Source organism: Hetaerina americana, unplaced genomic scaffold, assembly GCF_022747635.1.
Source record: "Hetaerina americana unplaced genomic scaffold, ioHetAmer1.1.p SCAF_58, whole genome shotgun sequence".
NCBI classification, from domain to species: Eukaryota; Metazoa; Arthropoda; class Insecta; order Odonata; family Calopterygidae; genus Hetaerina; species Hetaerina americana.
Genome location: NW_027287183.1, coordinates 2,328,745 through 2,348,295, shown reverse-complemented (window position 1 = coordinate 2,348,295; position 19,551 = coordinate 2,328,745). Strand labels below are relative to the sequence as shown.

General features: G+C 40.5%; 1 protein-coding gene across 1 annotated transcript in view; it reads right to left on the bottom strand.

The window, feature by feature from the left end:
• The window catches only part of LOC139694856 (protein-L-histidine N-pros-methyltransferase), a 545,809-nt gene extending 528,449 nt beyond the window's left edge, over positions 1-17,360 (bottom strand). The window contains exons 1-2 of the mRNA XM_071593379.1: positions 17,250-17,360; positions 16,864-17,088 (exon numbers count right to left, since the gene is read on the bottom strand). Coding sequence (XP_071449480.1) covers positions 16,864-17,082 — 219 coding nt within the window. The 5' untranslated portion in view covers positions 17,083-17,088; positions 17,250-17,360. The remainder of the gene's footprint in view (positions 1-16,863; positions 17,089-17,249) is intronic.
• Positions 17,361-19,551: the final 2,191 nt, after the last annotated feature.

Here is a 19,551-nt window from a genome sequence, read left to right as displayed (position 1 = left end):
TTTCAGTTAACACCTAAAAATACTCGAGAGACAGCGCTCATATTACAGTGTAATGACAGCTAGGATTTCATGAAGAGCCCAAAGATCAGAATGAATGCAACGCCCTCACGCGGGCCCGCTTAGAGTTGCCTCAATGGAGCGGAATGCCAGCCAGTCAAACCGAACGAACGGGCGAGGTCCGAATAATTGCGCCGCCACCCCATCCGATCCCTTGGCGCTCGCGCCCGACACCCACCAGCCGGAGGAATATTCTCACGAAGCCCTCGCTTCGATCTCCTCCCCCTGCGGAAAATAGCACCCTCACGCCGACGTGGAAAGTGGAGAGACAAAAGAACCTCACGACGAGCGCGATTTCTTTTTCCTTCAGGAGGAGCGAAGCATGAAGCGAGATCGAGTATTGGGAAGGAAAAGGTCGGGTCGGGCAGAAGACTGGAATCGGAATGACTTCCAGTAAATCATCGACGCCCTCCAATTCGAACGCTCGGGGCCACAAAAAGCAAGGCTAGGTACCTTAGAGATACCTAGGTTCCACGTCCCTGGAACTAGGTAAGGGCAGATAGAATGTTTGGCCAGGGCACCACTGGTGTCGAAGTACTTAGCTCCCTCGTCCTAGTTGTGCATATCAGTGCGCATTAGTTAGTTCAGCAGGTACTATACCTTGATTTGGGCTTCTTTGGACCAATTCAAAACAAAAAAGAAAAGACATACAAGGTTTGTATAAAAAGTATCGGTAACAACTTTTTCCCGAAGCGTGCGTGAAGTGATGAATTCAGAGCGACGGTTAGGGGTGTGCGTATGATAACTGATGGTACTGGCATTGATAAGATTACAGTGCACACCATTATCACTAAAAATTTGGCGATGTGAGGGATCTGCGCTAAAATCGTCCCGAAGGTCTTGAAGGACGACCAAGAGCAGAGGCGTGTGTCTGCTTGCGCCTGGGACGTCATCGCGAAGATTCCCCAACCCCCTTACAGTCCCGACTTGGCACCAGCAGACTATTTTCTATTCCCAAAAGTGAAATCCTCCCTCAAAGGCACAACCGTGGGACCCTAAGTGCTGTCAAAGAAGATAGTAAGCGTATCCTTAAGGGCCTTACGGAAATCGCGTAAAAGGGGTCTTCGAGCCGTGGAAAAACCGCTGGCAAAAGTGTGTTGACGCTCAAGGGATGTACACTATGAAGAATTTTGAGCCATTGGAGCAATATCTGAAATAAATTTATTTTTCTGAAGCTACTCCCGATAGTTTTCAAACAAACCATGCATGAAAGGTTAAGAATACATAAGAAGAAGAACAACAGTTACTTGCGATGTCATATACCAAGAATTTCTCCCTTGCGTTATTATCGGGGATACCTTTGCCAATGTTCTCTTCCAGTTTTCATGCTTTGACTCACCAAATCCTGAAAATTAGAGAGATAATCAGGAGAGTCGGGAATGACTGCGCTCGGCGCAGAGAGAAAGAGTGGCCAGGGTGTGTACCTCAGGCGGTGGGGCGGGAGGGGAAGGGACGGGGGACAGGGATCAGGCGTTCGCGGTTCCGCACGCTTTGATGTGAGACAAGATTGATTATCTCTGCTTAACGTCCCTCACCGTCGCCCCGCGAGAGGGAGTGCGATGGTGGGGTCACACCGGAGACAAAAAAGCCCCGTGGCCCGGAGGGAGGGGGACTACAGGGGGGCGCCACACGGAGAGGGGCAGCACGCAAGCCGGGCGTCAATTAAATTACTGTCGCCGCAGTTGTTCCGACCCCTTGCCCCTAAGGGGAAAGCCGCCGAGATCCAATGCTCCGATTTAAGAAGGCTAATTGCGGTGACGCAATCCCCACGGGCGACGTGAGCGCGATGGCAACTTGCGCGAGGCGGAGGGAAGACGCCGAAAGAGGAGGGACATGTACGATTTCCGGGACAACTGTCCTCCGCCAACCCGCGCCCTCCTCAGACATGTGACGCTCTGTTTTCCGAGGAACAAATCGACGTGACGTAATGGTAAACATTAGTGGCGGGGGAACGGAAAGCCTAGGCGTAATGTTTGACGGCACCAAATCATTCGCGCATGATTGCAATGGCATGAATGGTTGTCGCTGGGCGCTGGGGATACCTCCGGGTCGATGAAAGATACAAATCTGTGAGCCGTCAAACTAAAAATTAAACTTTTAATAGGGCAGAAAGTAGTAAATCCCTCGAACTGCTCATCTGGAACGCCGAATCCGAAGAGAAACGAGGCGTTTCAACGAGAGGCTTCTGGCTAGAATGAATATGAAATTGGATGGGCCCATTCTGAAGGAAAAGACACTGACATGGGGAGACGTATAATAAATACATATCTACCATACATATTATAATACATAAATAAAATTAATTTAACATTAACAATGTAACAAGAAGCATTCAGATATCCCACTTAATTACTCCATTATTCACATAAGATTATAAATTTTCGTCAAAATTGCAAAATACTCCTCCAATATCTCCTTTCATAATACAGCATTAGTAATTGAAAAAAAAGGATTTTCACTCGGGCCTTAGTAATCTCATACTGGCCCAGAAAAAAAGAAGGATTAAAAAATCTTTTAATACATAATTAGATCGCAAATTTAGCCAAAGTCAACGGTAATAAGCTACGGTTTCCAAAGGCACGATGAAATAGACGTAATAGTTGAATGGACATGGCCAAAATATTTAGTGTAATAATTTCCGTTTAAGTGGAGAATAGTCTTAGATTTATATTCTGAAAGTCAGTCGGAATGAAAATATTTAGTTCATTTTTCAATTTATATGAATTACTTTCATTTAATCTCTAATATACACTCTACAAGCTACCGTATATTTCTAAGAATATGCTGGAGACGTCAAGATTAAATACGTGGAGATTTACCTTAGACTCACAAATCTTTCTTTAGCACCAACTTAACCGCTTGACTGGGAAATACCACACATATTTACAATAGCACTACAGTATGTAAATCCACACCGATACCGATAGAGCTCAAGGAGATGTAGAACAAATGCTATACACGAAAGGTATAATAGAAGTACGTATACAATGAGAGCTCGTTGCAACCCATTATTACGAAAAGACCAGAGGTTTGCGTGATACTCTCGTTGTAACCAGTTTTTAGCAAATAATTTTGCTTCTCCAACTTACGATCTGTATTCCATTCCAACGGCGTTTAACTTCCATTTAATGAACTTGCGAAAATCAAACAATATGAAACCGATGTTAAATCAAAAGGAACCTATGGCTTACGTTCGAATTCGTACGTTACTTCCTTCAAATAAGCCAAGGGATGACCACGGAACTTATTGTTAAATAATAAACCATCCGCTGTTGGGTATGTAATATTTTTCCCCATCATCAATATAAATTAGTACTCTTGGACACTAAGTTTAAGCATTTGAAACTTCGGTGCGCCGTAAGAAATTATTCCCATCTTGTATATTTATATTGGTCGATTAGTTTTGGGCGTAGAGAGTGTACGGCGGCCGAGGGAATAGCGTGTTCCCGTCAAACGGATTAATTTTCAAAGGTCAAGTGTTGATCGATTGCCCGAGTGGGCGAAATCACTGGAGGCTAAACTAAATCGCTCATTACAGTCGGACGCGGGAACCAATCGATCTCATAGCTCAGCACGCCTCCGCCGTCAGCTTAATTTTATTTGCCATTTAGATTATGGATACGATTTTCACCCTAATCACACAAATGAAAGCATGATTGAATGCTTTATAATCTATGTTTTGGAGAGATTTTTTCCACTGCAGGTGGAAGCAAAGAGTAGGCAGTGCTCTCGGAGGGCGAATACCTTCGATCGATCCCGTGTCCAACTCCGCATGAACATATCAACATGTAGATATAAACTCTTCGTAAGGGCAGATCCAAAGGCGACAGGGAATAAAACAAATAAATCTCCGGCAAAACAAAGCAAAAACTTCCTCTCTTTTATACCTGTAACATTTTGATAAAGACACGTGAAAATTTGACAGCTTGTCATAAAAACAGTAAAACTCCTGATTGTTCCGGCATACATAATTGTCCGAAAGGTTCTTGATCGTACGCAGTAGACCTTTTACGCACTGCGGGGTGGTTATCAATTCCAACATGGACATGAGACAAATGACTGAAATTCTCGCACAGGAAAGCACGCCTAACGGTAAATCAAACGATATGTCGAAGCGATTAATTTTAAAAAATATCAAAACTTATCGTGGATAATTACAAAAGCAATCGAGCACTATTCCTACTGGCCTTAAAACTCAAGAATGTTATCCAGTCTTCAAGAAAACAGTGAAGCAAGTTTTTAAAAGGTACACGAATGATTGAAAAACGGGCGTGAATAATGGGCAGTACTCCTCTTCACCAGCGTACAACATGGTTCCACTTCTTTAAAGGGAAACCTCGATTGCTTTTACCGTTTCCACATGGAGGGAATCGTATTCTCACAGCTATCATGCTAAATTTCTACACGTTAGGATGAAATTTATAATAACACATCACCAATAACAGCAACAGTAAGTTTCATTTAACAAGAGCTTTTAGAGTCTGATTTTAATCTATGATTAAAATGGGCCCGCTTCCTGCCATCTTTAATTCTGAATTATCTGTAATAGCAGTGTGCGAAAATATCTTCCGAGGGCAAACTACTTTTAATTTCCCATTGTACGGTCGAAGCTAGCAATTTTAATATGGAGAGACCCAATAAAACTGGCATACGTAGTGTCACGTGAATTATGCGGCAATGGGAAAAGGCATTTACTCAAAAAAATGAACGCCTCTACAAAAGTATTTCTCATATTATCTTATACTACCCTTCATGATACGAAAGCATTGCCATTAGTATGTACTTAACGTAATGAGATACGTTAAACCAAATGAGCATGGGTACGCATGAAAGAACTTTGCACATCATGTTTCAGCTCTGCCCCAATCCGATCCAATAATAATTAAGAAGGGCCAGGGAGCAGAGAGCGGCACATTTTACCATGAGCACAGTAATGTGATAAGAACTGCGAATTAGGAACTTACAATACTTATCGAACTCTAAATACTATATGAGCGTGGCGCACTTTAAAGAACATTCGTCGTCATATATGCCATAAGTCCAATTTAACTACACAACTACAAATTAAACTACATAAAAGGTTGCCGCAATTATTTTGCGGACTCTCCTCACGAGTAGGCACTGAAGTGCGAGAAATTTCAGAATGAAAAAACCATTCGCCTAGACCGGGATTTACCGTGAATTTCGGCGTTAAGAGGACGCCTCGGTAGTTCAAATGGCATCTCTACGGCGATTAGTCATTTGCCAGGTATTTTTCTGCTCAATTCTATCTCTTCCTGTGGGATTTTGAGCAAGATCAATCCAGATTAGAAGATGCCACGAAATGTAAATTTTTACCCAGTAATGCCACATCGAAACATCCCACGATGATTTGCATGAACGTTATAATGGGTTAGTTAATCTCTAATGGCGTAGGAAATTCAAACATCTTCCCCAAGTTAAACAAATACAAACAGCGATGCATGAACGAACTCACTAGTGCCACTACCAACTAGTTGACGATTACTTATTGCTGTCACGGTCATTTTCTATCGCTTCCATTCCTAGGAGTCAACATGTAACGCCGAATCTAAAAGCCGAAATAGTTACCAATTAGGCATAAGCCCATGAGACAAATGGCACCAAACTTAACTGCGACTTACCCAAGCGAATCTAAAAAAAAAGAGGTACACGCGAGACTAATGGCGCCTAAACTAACCACCACCACCAACCAAGCCCGTTTGGCATCATTAGCCATGCATCTTGAGGGGAGCGACGCCCACCCACTCCAATCCTCTCAACGTCTCCTAAGCCGCCATTTCGTGATCCTCCGCACCAGAGTTTTTAAGCGCAGCCGGCGACTTTATAAATTCATGGCCCTCTTTCTCTTGGATCGTTATGTCCGCCGCCCATTAAGCATACCGGGTTCCGTTAATGCAAACTCCAGAACCCCATTAATCGAAGCCATCGCACACACTCACAAACCTCCTTGACTACCTTTTGTGAGGCGATATTTTTTCCTCCCCCTCCCCCACGCACACCCCCACACTCCTGTCGCTCGCTCTCTCGCCCCCTCCCACCCCCACACCACCCCTTTCCCTCCACCCCCGCTCCGCCGTCCGTGTCCTGAGCTGAGAAATTAATCACGGGCCCAGAGGGCAAGGTGGAGACGGGTGGGCGCGGCCCAAGCCGTGCCGTATGAATAACGTTCCATTTCGTTTAACTTCGCTCACAGGTACTGCGTACAACCCCCCCCCCCATTGATTCGATCATTACCTTCACCTTAATTGCGTCCCAATTGTCTAAATCACGCGAAAGGCCGTCAGTCATTTCCTCATCCCGGTAGAATCCTTAACAGCACTTAATGTGTGGAGACGGGCGAAGAGAATTATTTTTTTACGTAAATTATGAAGAGGTACTCTTCACGTGATCGAGCGGAAAGAGGTCAATCTGTCATTGAATCATGAATGTCAACTTGCTGTTGGTTAGAAGGCGTCACACACAGGAATCAACGAAAGTATTTGGAACTTTGAAGTTTGAGCAGGAATTCAAATTTGGACTCTGATGGGTGGATGGTCGTGGACTTTAAATGAGATACATAGATACACTAGTATTAAAAGTAAAAGAAGCATGACTACAAGGATGGGATCATTGTAAACATCGATTTTCTGTTTAACGTCCTCCTTCACTTGGCCTAAGTACTTGTCTCTTTGTCTTTCTCGAGTGATCTTCTCTCCAATTTTTCCATCTATTGTGATTCTAACTAATCCATTGGGCCTCAAGGTGTGTACAATCCATCCAAGGTTCTTTGCCGTAGAGTCCTGTCCTTTATGATCCTTTCATCCTCTGCTCTTCTGCACACTTCATCGTTCCTCACTTTGTCGGTCCATTAAATCTTCAGCGTTATCCTCGAGGAACATTTCTCAAAATTATTCGCTTGCCCACTTCCACAATGTTTCATGTCTCGAATACGTACAGCGCTATGCTCAACAAGAACGTTTAGACGAATTACTTCCTTAATTGCAGCCTCCAGTTTGTTTTAACATAGTGGTTGCCTCTTCTTCACGAACGGCATCTTAGATTGAGCTATTCTTTGCTTGAGATGTCGGTCAAACCTCTTCAAGCCTAAGTTATGCAGCTGCCCAGATAGATGAAGCATTTCGCTCGCTCTAGTTTCACTACCCGCATTGTGATATCTGTCTTCAGTTTTGCCCTTCAAAACAAAAGATTTTAATTTTCTTCTTGTTGATGCTCACATTATATCGGAAGTACTAGGCCCAATGTGTTGCAGTGCAGTTGCAGAGTTGATTGCCGGTCCTTTCGCGTTTCCGCTAGAACTACGATGTCACCTGCAAACCGGAGCATGTTTATTACTTCGCCATTCGTCTTGGTTCGTTTGATGTCCACTTCTTCAGCTTCTATCATTGCCTCTTCTAGATATACGATTAATATTGTTGGTGAGTAGTTGCATCATTGTCGAACTCTTTGTTTATTTTCGCTTCCATTTTCCTTATTTTACATTTGCTTGTTGGTTGCCTAATTATTGTAGGGTATTTAAATTATTCTTCTGTCGTCGTAGCCTATTCCTAGCGCTTCTAGTAAGCAACGTCATAATCCACTCGTCATAATCCACTCAGCAAACGATATACTCGTTACCTTAAATCTTAGAACTTACACTGGTTCGGATTGCGACTGCAAATGCCACTCATTTAGCGCGTCTTTTGCCTCTGTATCGCCCCTCTCATTTCCTACAAATACAGCGTGCCCTGGAACCTACTGGAATGACATTTTAACATTCCGACCATCTAGGTTACGGAGAATTGACTCAGCCTTTTGAACTAGAGAGAGGATATCTAGAAAAGTAGAATAATGCACCACTCAACTGTGTAATTTTGAGACTGCGGCAGTTCATTACGCTTTAAGAGACCACATATCTCTCCACAACTTTTTACATGGAATAATTCGTAATGACTTATGACCCCAGAGAGGTATGCACGGTACGGTGTATCTCCACAGAAGCGGGAAAGTCACGGAGCATTCTCATCCCAAGTAGTTTTTTAGTAGTTGTACGTTGTTCACAGTTTCAATGAGAAGTGCGCCATCCCATAGTTTCAAGGCAGACTTAGATAATTATTATCACTATTGGTAATGTACCGGCTAAAGTAGGTTTTTGATGAGCAAAAGCTACCAAACGGCATAGCGACGACTCCCTTGTCTCTATCAACTAAAAAAACACATCCAACCTCACCATCGACCCCTCTTCAATTCTGCAAACTTCCTGCCTTCATTCCGTCCAACATCCCTATCCTATTTCTGCCCCTTCCTCGTTTGCCAAACATTCTCCTCTCTATCACAGTCTCCAACATCCCATTGCAATCAAGTCGCTCTATATCCATCCCTCTGCCTACTTTGGATTTCTCATAACATTCCTCTCTGCTCCTCCACCACCCCTATTACTTTTTCGTCTGTTTTCCTTTCAGTCCACTTCATCTTTTCCATCTTTCCTCACGCCCATAATTCAAAAACCTCCAATCTATTCCTGTCATCTTGTTTCAATGACCATTTTTCCGCGCTTCACAAAACAAAGCTTTATATCAAGGTTTTGACGAGCCTTTTCTTAACATCCTTACTCTAAGTCCCCGAGTATCAATTCCCTCCTCATTGCCTAGCCATAATACAACCCAACTGATACCTTCCTAAATCCGCCGATATTTCCCATGTGTACCTACGTCTTTCGTGGAGTCTAAAGCAAGTTTTGAAGATGATTAACCTCTATTTATGCAGAACTCAACTGCTTCCTCCTCGCGGTCATTCCTAGTTCATAAACCGTAGTTCCCGACCTCGCTACCCTTTCTTCCTTCGCCTATCGTCGCATTCCGATCCCCCGTCCCTATCAGAAGTTTCCCTCCCGGAAAATTCGCAATTACGGCCTCCAACTGATCGTATGCTCCATAGACTTCTTCCTTCCTATGATTGCTCGGTGGCATGGATACCTGAACAATGACCAAGCACGTCGGTCCTCCTGTCATCTCTACTAGTAATATTCTATCCATTGCTCGTTCTATGTTTATACGACGCTTCTTCCTACCTTTTACTTCGAAAAGATTGCCATCCCTCCGCTATTTAAAATCTATAAGTATCATTCCAATAATCCCCGCTATCCATCAATCTAACCTCGCACAACTATAAATATCTATACTTCCTCTTTCCAACTCTCGCTTTATTTATTCTAATTTCCCTGTCCTCCTCATTGCCCTAACACTCCAAGTTAAAATTCTAACTAATTCGGTCTTCTTCTTCTGCGTCTTCTGTTCTGCTGCTGCCGGTTTTCCTGTCCAAGGGTTTCGTTAGGTGACGACCGCGGAAGCCTTGCCTGCCCCCTGCCGGGCACGACACATGGCCGATTGGGCCGAGCCCAGTAGTTGCCAGGACTCATATTCTCTATACCATTATCCATCATATAAATCTTGGGAATAATAATGGAGGTGGTTTCCCGTTGCCTTCCTAAATAGTGTTTTTAACGTGACACCATCACTTACTGGCCGCCCCACTGGGGTCAGACGCCATTGCAGCCGCCTCACTGAGGAACAGACGCTGCGTGGACTACATTTCGTTTGGCTCCTTACCTTCGACCTGTCACATGGGTGACCCTACCAGGAGCAATAATTATTACTCCCGCCAGCACAGCTCTAGGGGTCATCGGAACACACAAGCCCTTCCACCACGTCAAGGTTTTAGTCCGTGTGAGGGATATAGATAATATAAACAGACGAAGCGTTCAGGAACTATATCATTTTTTAGTTTCATTTCGTTCCTTGCGACACACCACTAGGATGTGTCGCAAGGGGAGATTAAACAACAGACTACCCATTACCCAAAACAAACTTTCCCTCCTTACGCGGTCAGACAAACATTTTATTCTGATCCCTTATCGTTCGTAGAAAAAAATGACATCTTAAAGCCGTCTGATCTACACTTAATCTTCCCAAGGTTATTCACATGATCTCTCCTACCGTAGCACGATGCGGCTAGTAATATACTACCTTGATCAAAAATTTCCCGGAATTTATTCAGAAAATTAAAAATACAAGTTTATTCATCTAAATCTATATTGTCCCCTTCAAAGTAATCCCCATCGACTGCAACACACTTATGCCAGCGCTTGATCCAATCCTCGAAACATTTTTTATATTCGGTTTTCGGTATGTCCATCAGTGCTTCCTGCGATTTTTCCATTACTTCCTCTCGGCTGCTAAAACGCGTTCCCCGTAATGGTTTTTTAACTCGATTGAACAGAAAGAAGTCACAGGGAGCCAAATCAGGTGAATTCGGTGGCTGTTGGATGGTATTTGTTGCATTTTTCGTCAAAAAATTACGAATAATGATAGCACTGTGCGACGGTGCGTTATCATGGTGCAAAATCCACGAGTTTTCTGCCCACATTTCTGGTCTCTTTCGGCGAATTGCTTCACACAAACGTCTCATAACGCCCAAATAATACTCTTTGTTTACTGTCTGGCCTTCTGGCAAAAATTCATGATGCACTACACCGTTGTAATCCATGAAAACCGTCAGCATTGCCTTCTTTTTTGACTGAAAACGACGTGGTTTTTTTGGTCTCGGCTCATTTGGTGAACGCCATTCACTTGCCTGATGTCTGGATTGCGTGTCGTACTCATAAACCCACGTCTCGTCTCCAGTAATGATCCTTTTGATGAATGTGGGATCGGATTCAGCCTCGCAAATCATGTCTTTTGCGACGTCAACACGGTCTCTTTTTTGCATGAAATTGAGGTCTTTTGGAACCAACTTTGCTGCTACACGACGGAAACCCAAATCATTAACCACAATGTCTTGGGCGGATCCATAGGCAATGTTCAAGTCCTCCGCTATTTCTCTGATGGTTAATTTGCGGTTATTGACCAACATTTCTTTTACTTTATCAATTTTTTCACCGACTTTCGATGTCGATGGTCTGCCACTGCGTTCATCATCTTCGATTGACTCACGACCACTTCTGAACCGCTCGTGCCACTGGTAAACGACCGTTTTTTTTAGAGAATCGTTGCCGAAACACTTTTCCAACATTTCCAACGTCCGTGCGCCACTAAATCCGTTTTTTACGCAAAATTTAATACAAGTTCGTTGTTGCAAATTTAAATCCATTTCTGAAATTGTAAAAAATCGCCAACACACACAGAGATAGATGTACTCTTGGCTACGTAACTTTTGCAAATGTCAAGTTATGACACTAAAATTTAAAGGGAATATCAACAACAGATGTACCAATTCAACAAAAAAAACAGAACTCAAATCGGAACGATGGGAGCGCCACACGGTGGTTATTCCGGGAACTTTTTGATCAAGGTAGTATTTTTGACATCATTGCTAAAGAAACATCCTTCCAATATATGCAAGAGGTTTAATCCGTAATTTAACTTTCGCTGCGCGAGTGCTTCCCAGCCTAGCTGCTCTAATATTTTGTATACGCCACTCAGTTTGCCACAACGTTTCATAAATCTAGTCCCTCTACGCGGCACGCGGTCCAATTCGGAAATATTAATTCTGAACGCAACAAAATATCACTAAGAATACACAGCATCAATTGTGGAAGAGGGAAAATGACTACTTAAGTGAAAGTTGATTTTACCAAAGGTACGGAGATAATGACAATAATATGCAAATGCAATACTATGCATGCTCAAAGAACGGCGTTGACGACGTTGCTGTAATCACTAATGCGGGACAAGTGGCAACCGAAAATCCAAACAATCACGAGAAATGTGGTTCAGCCTTATAAACAAATTACGATTAAAGCGACTTATACCGGATATCGGACTGGTCTGAAGATTGGGGGGATGGGGGGGGGGTTTAGAATTATATTTAAGATAATATTTAGCATTGAACTTTTCAAAAGAAAAGAAAATCATAACGTAAATTATAAAAGTAAAGGGAACCAAATTGATCATGTCGGAATAAGCAAATACTTGAATGTTAAACTGACTTCAAACCTTTCCTTGGGTACATGCGTCAGAAGAAAATACGGGTCAATGCTATGAAAAGAAGAAAACAATGGTTACTACGCTTTAGTTACGACACATTTGCAATACGAGAAAAGTATTTGGGATCCGTGAAAGACACGCTAGTAAAGGAATTGGATGGGTAAGAGGAACTCCGCAAGGTTTGTTCAAAATTGCTACGAAGAGAGAGCAAGTTTCGGAAATGGTGTTGGAGGCCGTTGATTCAGGAAGAGAACAGAGAAGACTGACTTTTAAAAAGGTATGGACACCTGAGTTCTTCTCCGATACCAAGGGAATTATTATGGCACCAAATTATATTGGTAGTTTGGAACACCGAGATAAAATAAGAGAGACAGAGCCGTCATCAACAGATTCAAACACTCTTTCTTCACTCTTCCGATACACTATCAAAATAAAATCCTCCAAACACCTGATATTATTTACTTAGGACTAAAATTTAAAAAAAATTTATTTATTCGAGCAGACCTGTCACCGCATGATCTACATAGGCATGCATGTGGACGAGTCTCTGAATCTAGGGGAAAAATTGTTCAAATGCATTCATGAACTACTATTAAACACGTATTGCTGGGGCCCTACAACAGTCCACACGCCCTTGCGGCGACTTACGGGAAATTGTGTAGATTTACAGGGTTCGTCCGGAAAATAAGTGTACTGATTTTTTCCCGCCGCTCCAGGCGCGCCCAGCACCGCTCTGACGGGCTGCGATTGGAGGGGGGTATGTTGGCAAGCGACGCTGAAAAAGGCAGTCGGCTCTGAGCTGTGGTGTAGTGAGGAGCTCTGTTAACGCGAACCTCCACGCTCGACCCACGTCACGGAACGCGATGCCGAAGTTTTTGGAGCAGCGTTATTCCATCAAATTTGCGGTAAAGCTTGGGAAATCGTCTACCGAAACTGTCGGTATGATTAACCAGGCTTACGGGGAGTCAGCCATGTCCAGAAACATGATCTTTTGGTGGCACAAGATGTTCGTGGAGGGCAGAGAAGACGTCGACGACGAGTCTTCGAGAGGTTCCCGATGATACCTTCGCGGGAGCGTTCCAGGAATGGGAACGCCGCTGGAACAAGTGTATCGACTCACAAGGGTCCTATTTTGAGGAATATTAGCTTAAGATATGTAAAAGTGTAATAAATTTTTTTTCCTGAGCTCAGTACACTTATTTTCCGGACGAACCCTGTAGATGGTCATGTCATCGTCAACTCATTTAAGTTTCTCAAGTTAAGGTTTGATGAACAAAATTTGGTGAAAATGTTAAACGGTCGAGATTTTTTCCGTTGTAAAATTACCTTCACGCAATAATTGGACAAGATTTAAAGCTTCGTCTTCAAAATTTGAACAAGTGGGTAAAATACACAGGCAAAACCCTTGATCTTCGGACCGCAGATACATTATCGTTGGAATTTATAATGGAATTAAAAATAACGAAAACGTAATTCAGGTGGAAATGCCAAACTATGGAGAGAAACTTACGATGAACTTTTGGAAAAGATGCAGAGCAGTGACAACAAACAATGAACTACCGAATGGCACTCTCAACACTCAACGGATCGAAAATCCCTTCAGCCGAATTATCCCGAATCCCAAGGTTCTTGAAATAAACTATGATTTAGGAAAGCAACTATTAAATCAAAGACGACCCCAAAATTCTTAGTCTCAAGAATTGAACTATTTTGGCGAAGATAGAATATGAAGAAAATTTCATCCTCCCTGCCTGCATGTGGCTTTTGAAAATTCTACGCTATTTTTAGGGCATTCTTTCTGATTGACAACCTGCGTACTTCAGAAAATATCACGTCATTTCTACGCACCCACGATCAATTCTGAGAAAATAAAGGGATTCATAAATTGAGAAATAACAATTGAAGGCATGAGCAATGAAATTTTTTAAACAAATAACGGTTTCCCCATTGAGATTTTAATCATAAACGCACGTTAAAGTATATACGAGTACATTAATAAGTCACAGAAAATTGTAACTCTCTTTAATGGGTGACAAAGAGAAAATCTCTTCCAATGCATTTATCTTTGCATTTGTGCTTTGATGTCTTTTAAAATTCAAAGATTCAATTGAAAACTTCATCCAATGATAAGAACTCAATTAAAAAGGATGCCAAATTATGATTTTTGCAAATGCATATGCTTATGCTTTACTCTCTTCCACCTCACTCACTATTTGCTAAAGATTTGTTTACTCGCTATCAGCTGATTTTATGACCACGGAAATTCCTGCTTCTCAGCTCAGCCCTGCAAAAGATATCGCTTCAACTTTTTCTGTATCAAACAAAATTTTTCTGCAGCAATAAATTTTAGAAAAAATATTAAATGTTAAAAAAATGTGTCTGCCACAGTGTTATGGGGGAGATGCATTTTACTGCCATTTATATATATATATATATATATATATATATATATATATATATATATATATATATATATATATATATATATATATATATATTCTGAATATAAAAATTACCATAATATTGAATATCTAACCATGACTTCCATCATCCTATTCATCATGGAGCAAAAATACAAAAAAAATTCTATGGATACAAATGAAAAATATTACCTATTAAGCAGAGAAAAAGTAACAGATGTATCAAATTCATCATTTAAATTAGCTATGGAGTACAGAAAAAGCACCAAGTGGTACCATACAAGTTTCATTCCTCAAAGGTATAATTAGATAAAATATAGTAATCACAGAAATAACCACATAGCAGTAGATGAATTGGACAATCGTTTAACACAATAAAATGACTAAATCAAAACATTGCTACAAGGTGACAATGCGTGGTACCAGTCAATCAATGAAAATTATCTGCATTCGAAAAAAAATGCCATTCTAGGTACTCAGAGAATGGAGGGCATGCCAGAAAAGGTGTTCTTAAAGCATCTTGGAAGTAATTCAATAAGTATGCTCAAGGCACAGGTGCACTGAATGTCAACAAAACATTCAATTTCATTTATGGAACATTCCTAATGCATTTGACAAAAAAAACAAGAAAAGGTGCCTGGCTGAAAGTGAGCAAGAAATTGTGGTCCCAGCATTATTATGACAACTACACAATGTAGCAATAAACAAATGGGGAGTTAGCCAGATAAAAAACATTGATATAGCCTCCTGAGTAGCTAATTCTAGTCCCCTTGGATTGCCCCAAGGTGCAAGTAAAATTTATCAACATGAACAAAGCAAAAACATTACAGCTGAAAAATTGCACTTAAAATGATCACCTCAAATTTATGCTGCCAAAACAACCTGCACTTAAAAACCGAATATAGGGGCTCTTTACCAAAAGTGACAAACAAAGAATATAAGTTGCACTAGGACAGGCTTATTAACCTAATCTTTGATGGTAGCAACAACCTAAGTGTGAATCTCATGGCAACCATGCTTAGAGATTTGTTTAAGACACCTCAGTTGAGACTGGACCATGGGCATATGAATTTTATGGACCATAATATTTTTAACAATACTAATTCTGCAAGTGGACTTAAACTCAATTTTTTATCCTTCGTTTTCCTTCCCATGAAAAAGGTGGTCACACTGCAATATATTTTTTTTCCTTTTTATATAATAGTAACAATTAATTATTTTATAACCATAAACAATTACACATATGACAATGGGGACAATATACTCGTATGTAGGAACAATGGTCACAAAATGAAATATATTCAGCATTCAGATATTCATACTAAATACCATAAAAGGTTTGTCCTAAGTAATTACAGTGAAGGTCAAAATTTTTATGCAAGGAGAGAGATTAATGGCGAGACTAGGTTACTTATAACAGATAAACATTGAGAGATTCCTGAAAATATATAAATACACAATTTATATGAAATTAAAAGTTGGGACAGGAAGAGTTGAAAGCAATAATAGTTAATTACATTTAAAGTAAGATCATACATTCCAAAATCTAGATGTTTCAGGACCTTTACACATAAGCACCATTTTTAAAACTTACTAATGGAATCTGAGAACACTCAATGATAGGCAATCCGTAGTTATCTAACATTTCTTTCACGATTTGATAATTATTGATACCAAAGGCAAATAATTTTATCTATCAGCTACCTCCACCCTCCATTATTGCTACCTCAATTAAGAAACATATTTGGTTAATCTAAAGACCTTCATGGTGTAACGATATATAAACCATAATCTACCCACTAAACTTAATAACCTACATGGAAATATCACATATTCTAAAATTATTGTAACTGTATATTAATTACTGGCCTTTTTGGCCCAAATTGACACAAGACTAGATAGGTAGTTAAGTATAATAGGAGAAATTATGCCCTTAATAGAAACAATACAGCAAAGAAATTGTCTCACAATTCACATGCTATTCTTAAGAAGTTACACAACAAAATGCACTCTGTAGCAATTTATTTTAATGAGTAAACAACACTAAATGAAAATCATAGGACGAAAAATCAATGTGGACGGCAAATAGCAAAAGCATAGCAACTATCTAAATGACTGCCATTGAGTCAAGCATAAGTGGACCTCAATCATGTTGAAGCACCCTTCAAAAATCACTGAAAAACACCAAACAAAAGCATGTTACTACAGTGATTGCCCACAGTGTCGGAGGATCAATTCAAGCAACCACTATCTTGTTTCCTCCACTTCCCTGAGTAAAACTGAAATGACCTTCGTCCATAACAAATTAAGTACCTCTAAACTTCAAGTGAAACTCAAGTTCCATCTGACAACATAACCACCTTATTTAAATGTTAAATTTTAGACAAGGAAAATGCTCAACTTACCTTATTTTTGTCGAAGTCCTCCAGTCTTTGATCTGCCAATATTTTATCGTATAGTTGTCTTGCTAAAGCTCCTCGTGGCCGTTGTAATCTACTTAGTGAATGATTGTCGTCTTCGGACTGCATCGTATAAGCATCACAAGTATAGTTATCAGCAGTAATAGCTGAATGCACTGAGTCAGTGACACAAGAATATGACAGGGTTTCTAGCTCCCTTGCCATTAAAAACTAGAAAAAAAAATGCAATTGGTAAATAACTACCTAATCTTTACGAAACATCATTCTAGATAAAAGGTTAAGATAGTAGACAAAGACCATTGCACATCGTAAATAAAGGGTATACACGAGACAGATATGATTAAACAATAAAAAATAAGTTTTTGAAGTACCTGAGAAAATTATATTAAACCAGAATCATCACTAGGGCTACAAATAATTAGTTATTTCAACTTGTTTTCTATCTTCAATCGACACAAGGGCGCAGCCATGATGTGCTTCCAGCCTGCCCTCTGTCGGAGGCGGGAGAAAACAAATGACAGTCGAAATTTGAAAAATGATCTACGTAGTCGTACTGTGAATCCCTCTTTCAATTAGGTGACTTAACCTACAAGACATTTTACAATCTGGCATGCGATGTGAATTTTTAATTCCTCTAAGACACCCTATAGGAATTATGAAATCCTCCTCAACTAAATCGCGGAATTTGCCCCAAATAAATGTGATCTAGCCTGCTTCGTATGCATAAAATTCCAGTAAGACCATGGTGGCAATTTATGTGAGCATTATCTGAATGATCTGTGATGTTTTAACCCAACTAGTTAGCACTACCACACCTAATTACTCAATTTAATAGAATAGTGAAGAGTTACCCCGCCAAGCCATCCAATTCTCTCCAGTTCCTGTATTTAAAATTTGTCCTTCCTATAGGTAGGTACCCTTTCAATTTAAAGAACCTTATCCTCGCTCATTTTCTGCCTCCTGATTGGTCTATATACTTGCTTTTTTCTTGTGGCATTATTTTCCGATGAATTTTCTCCGTTTCTAAGCTGTTTATACAGTTATCAATGTATTTTGCGCGGGCTTCATTGTACATTTACAATGGCTTTAAAATTAATTGTGCATGAGAAATTTTATTGAAGGCATTAAAGCATGATTTGATACATCTTCATCAAATATTCAAATAGTATGACAAGGTATAATCATAATATAACCAAATTGAATGCATTTGGAATAATAATTTAAAAGTCAAATGATTCAGGTAACCGATTTACAGACTACATTATTCTTCTAAAGGGAACAACATCATAGTTTTTGCTTTAATGAAACTACAGGACATAGGACCTTTTCCGATGGACGAGGTAAGTCGACTATGCTATTTCTTAATTTATGCATGACCACTAAGGAAAAATAACGCCGTCTTATTTCAATTGAGTGATAAAGCGATTTTCAAGTTATACTAACAGGAGGCAAAGTTGGACAAAGCAAAGTTACATGTTTTCATTCACTTCAATTATTTTATATTCTGAAAGTAATTTTTTGATGCCATTTAGTCTTCCGAAGAAATTTGAAATTAAATTGGAGATATCCTCTCCACTCCCGAGGGAATACCAAGAACTTTTTCTGCTATCTTCACAATAAGGAGTACTACTTGAGTTGTAGTGAGCATGAATTATTGTAAATAAAATGCTCCGATCGTCAATAATTTAAACGTCTCAGCAAACCACATAACACTAACTTCATAGGTTCTACGATTAACTCATCGCAAATACGTTGACAAAGTTTTAGTAATTACCAGCGCCGCATAACCGATCTTAAAACTTATGCTAAACACATTTAACCCGACGTTTCTCACTAAAATAATTCATACCGTAGTACTTCGTCATAAATCAGAAACGAAACAAACTATGCAGAAAAATAAATAAGAATATGACGGACAGCAATTAGCCTGACGAGGTGGTCTTACTGACTAGATTCCACGTCATAATTATTCGATATTTCTATCCACAAATTCGCATATCCTACATAAATCGGATTTTCATTTTCTAACTGATTAGATGAGATGTCATTATATTGAGCATGTTATCGAGTTGCAGAATGCGTAGAGGGCGTGACCAAGCGAGAGGGTATTCAAGACTGCCAGGCGACTGGCTACGCTCTCGGTGACGCGGTTTCTTTTGTGGGGGTGAGTTCATCCCGTCCCAGTTCACTGAATGCGAGGAAAGTGGTTATCAGAGCACTCTAGCTTGAGGTTCATGACCCCCCTTTTCAAACACCATACATCCCTCTTCCGATAACGTTTCTACTTCAGTTTATTCTTTCTTCGGAAAACCATCTCCAAAAAAATTCAAGCAACGAAGTCGTACATATTACTTTCTGTTTTATTTTTTCATCACAATAATTTTTCCATCAAAACGCAACAGTTTGGAAAGGAAAATCAATTAGTGGAGCAATTACATCGCGTCACATTATCCCTGGCATTACCTTGTTTCTAAGGTCGCTCGTCCTATGCAATGCAGTGCGAACCGCCACCCACTCCACCTTCCCGTTACGTATCAATGGTCACTGCCGAACGAGACGCACAACCGGAAATTCATCACTGATTAGTGTGGCAGGCCTGGTCGAGAAGGCTAAAAGACAGGAGGGAGATCCTCATCAAAAACTCTCGTCTCATAACCGGTGCTCCTTACATCA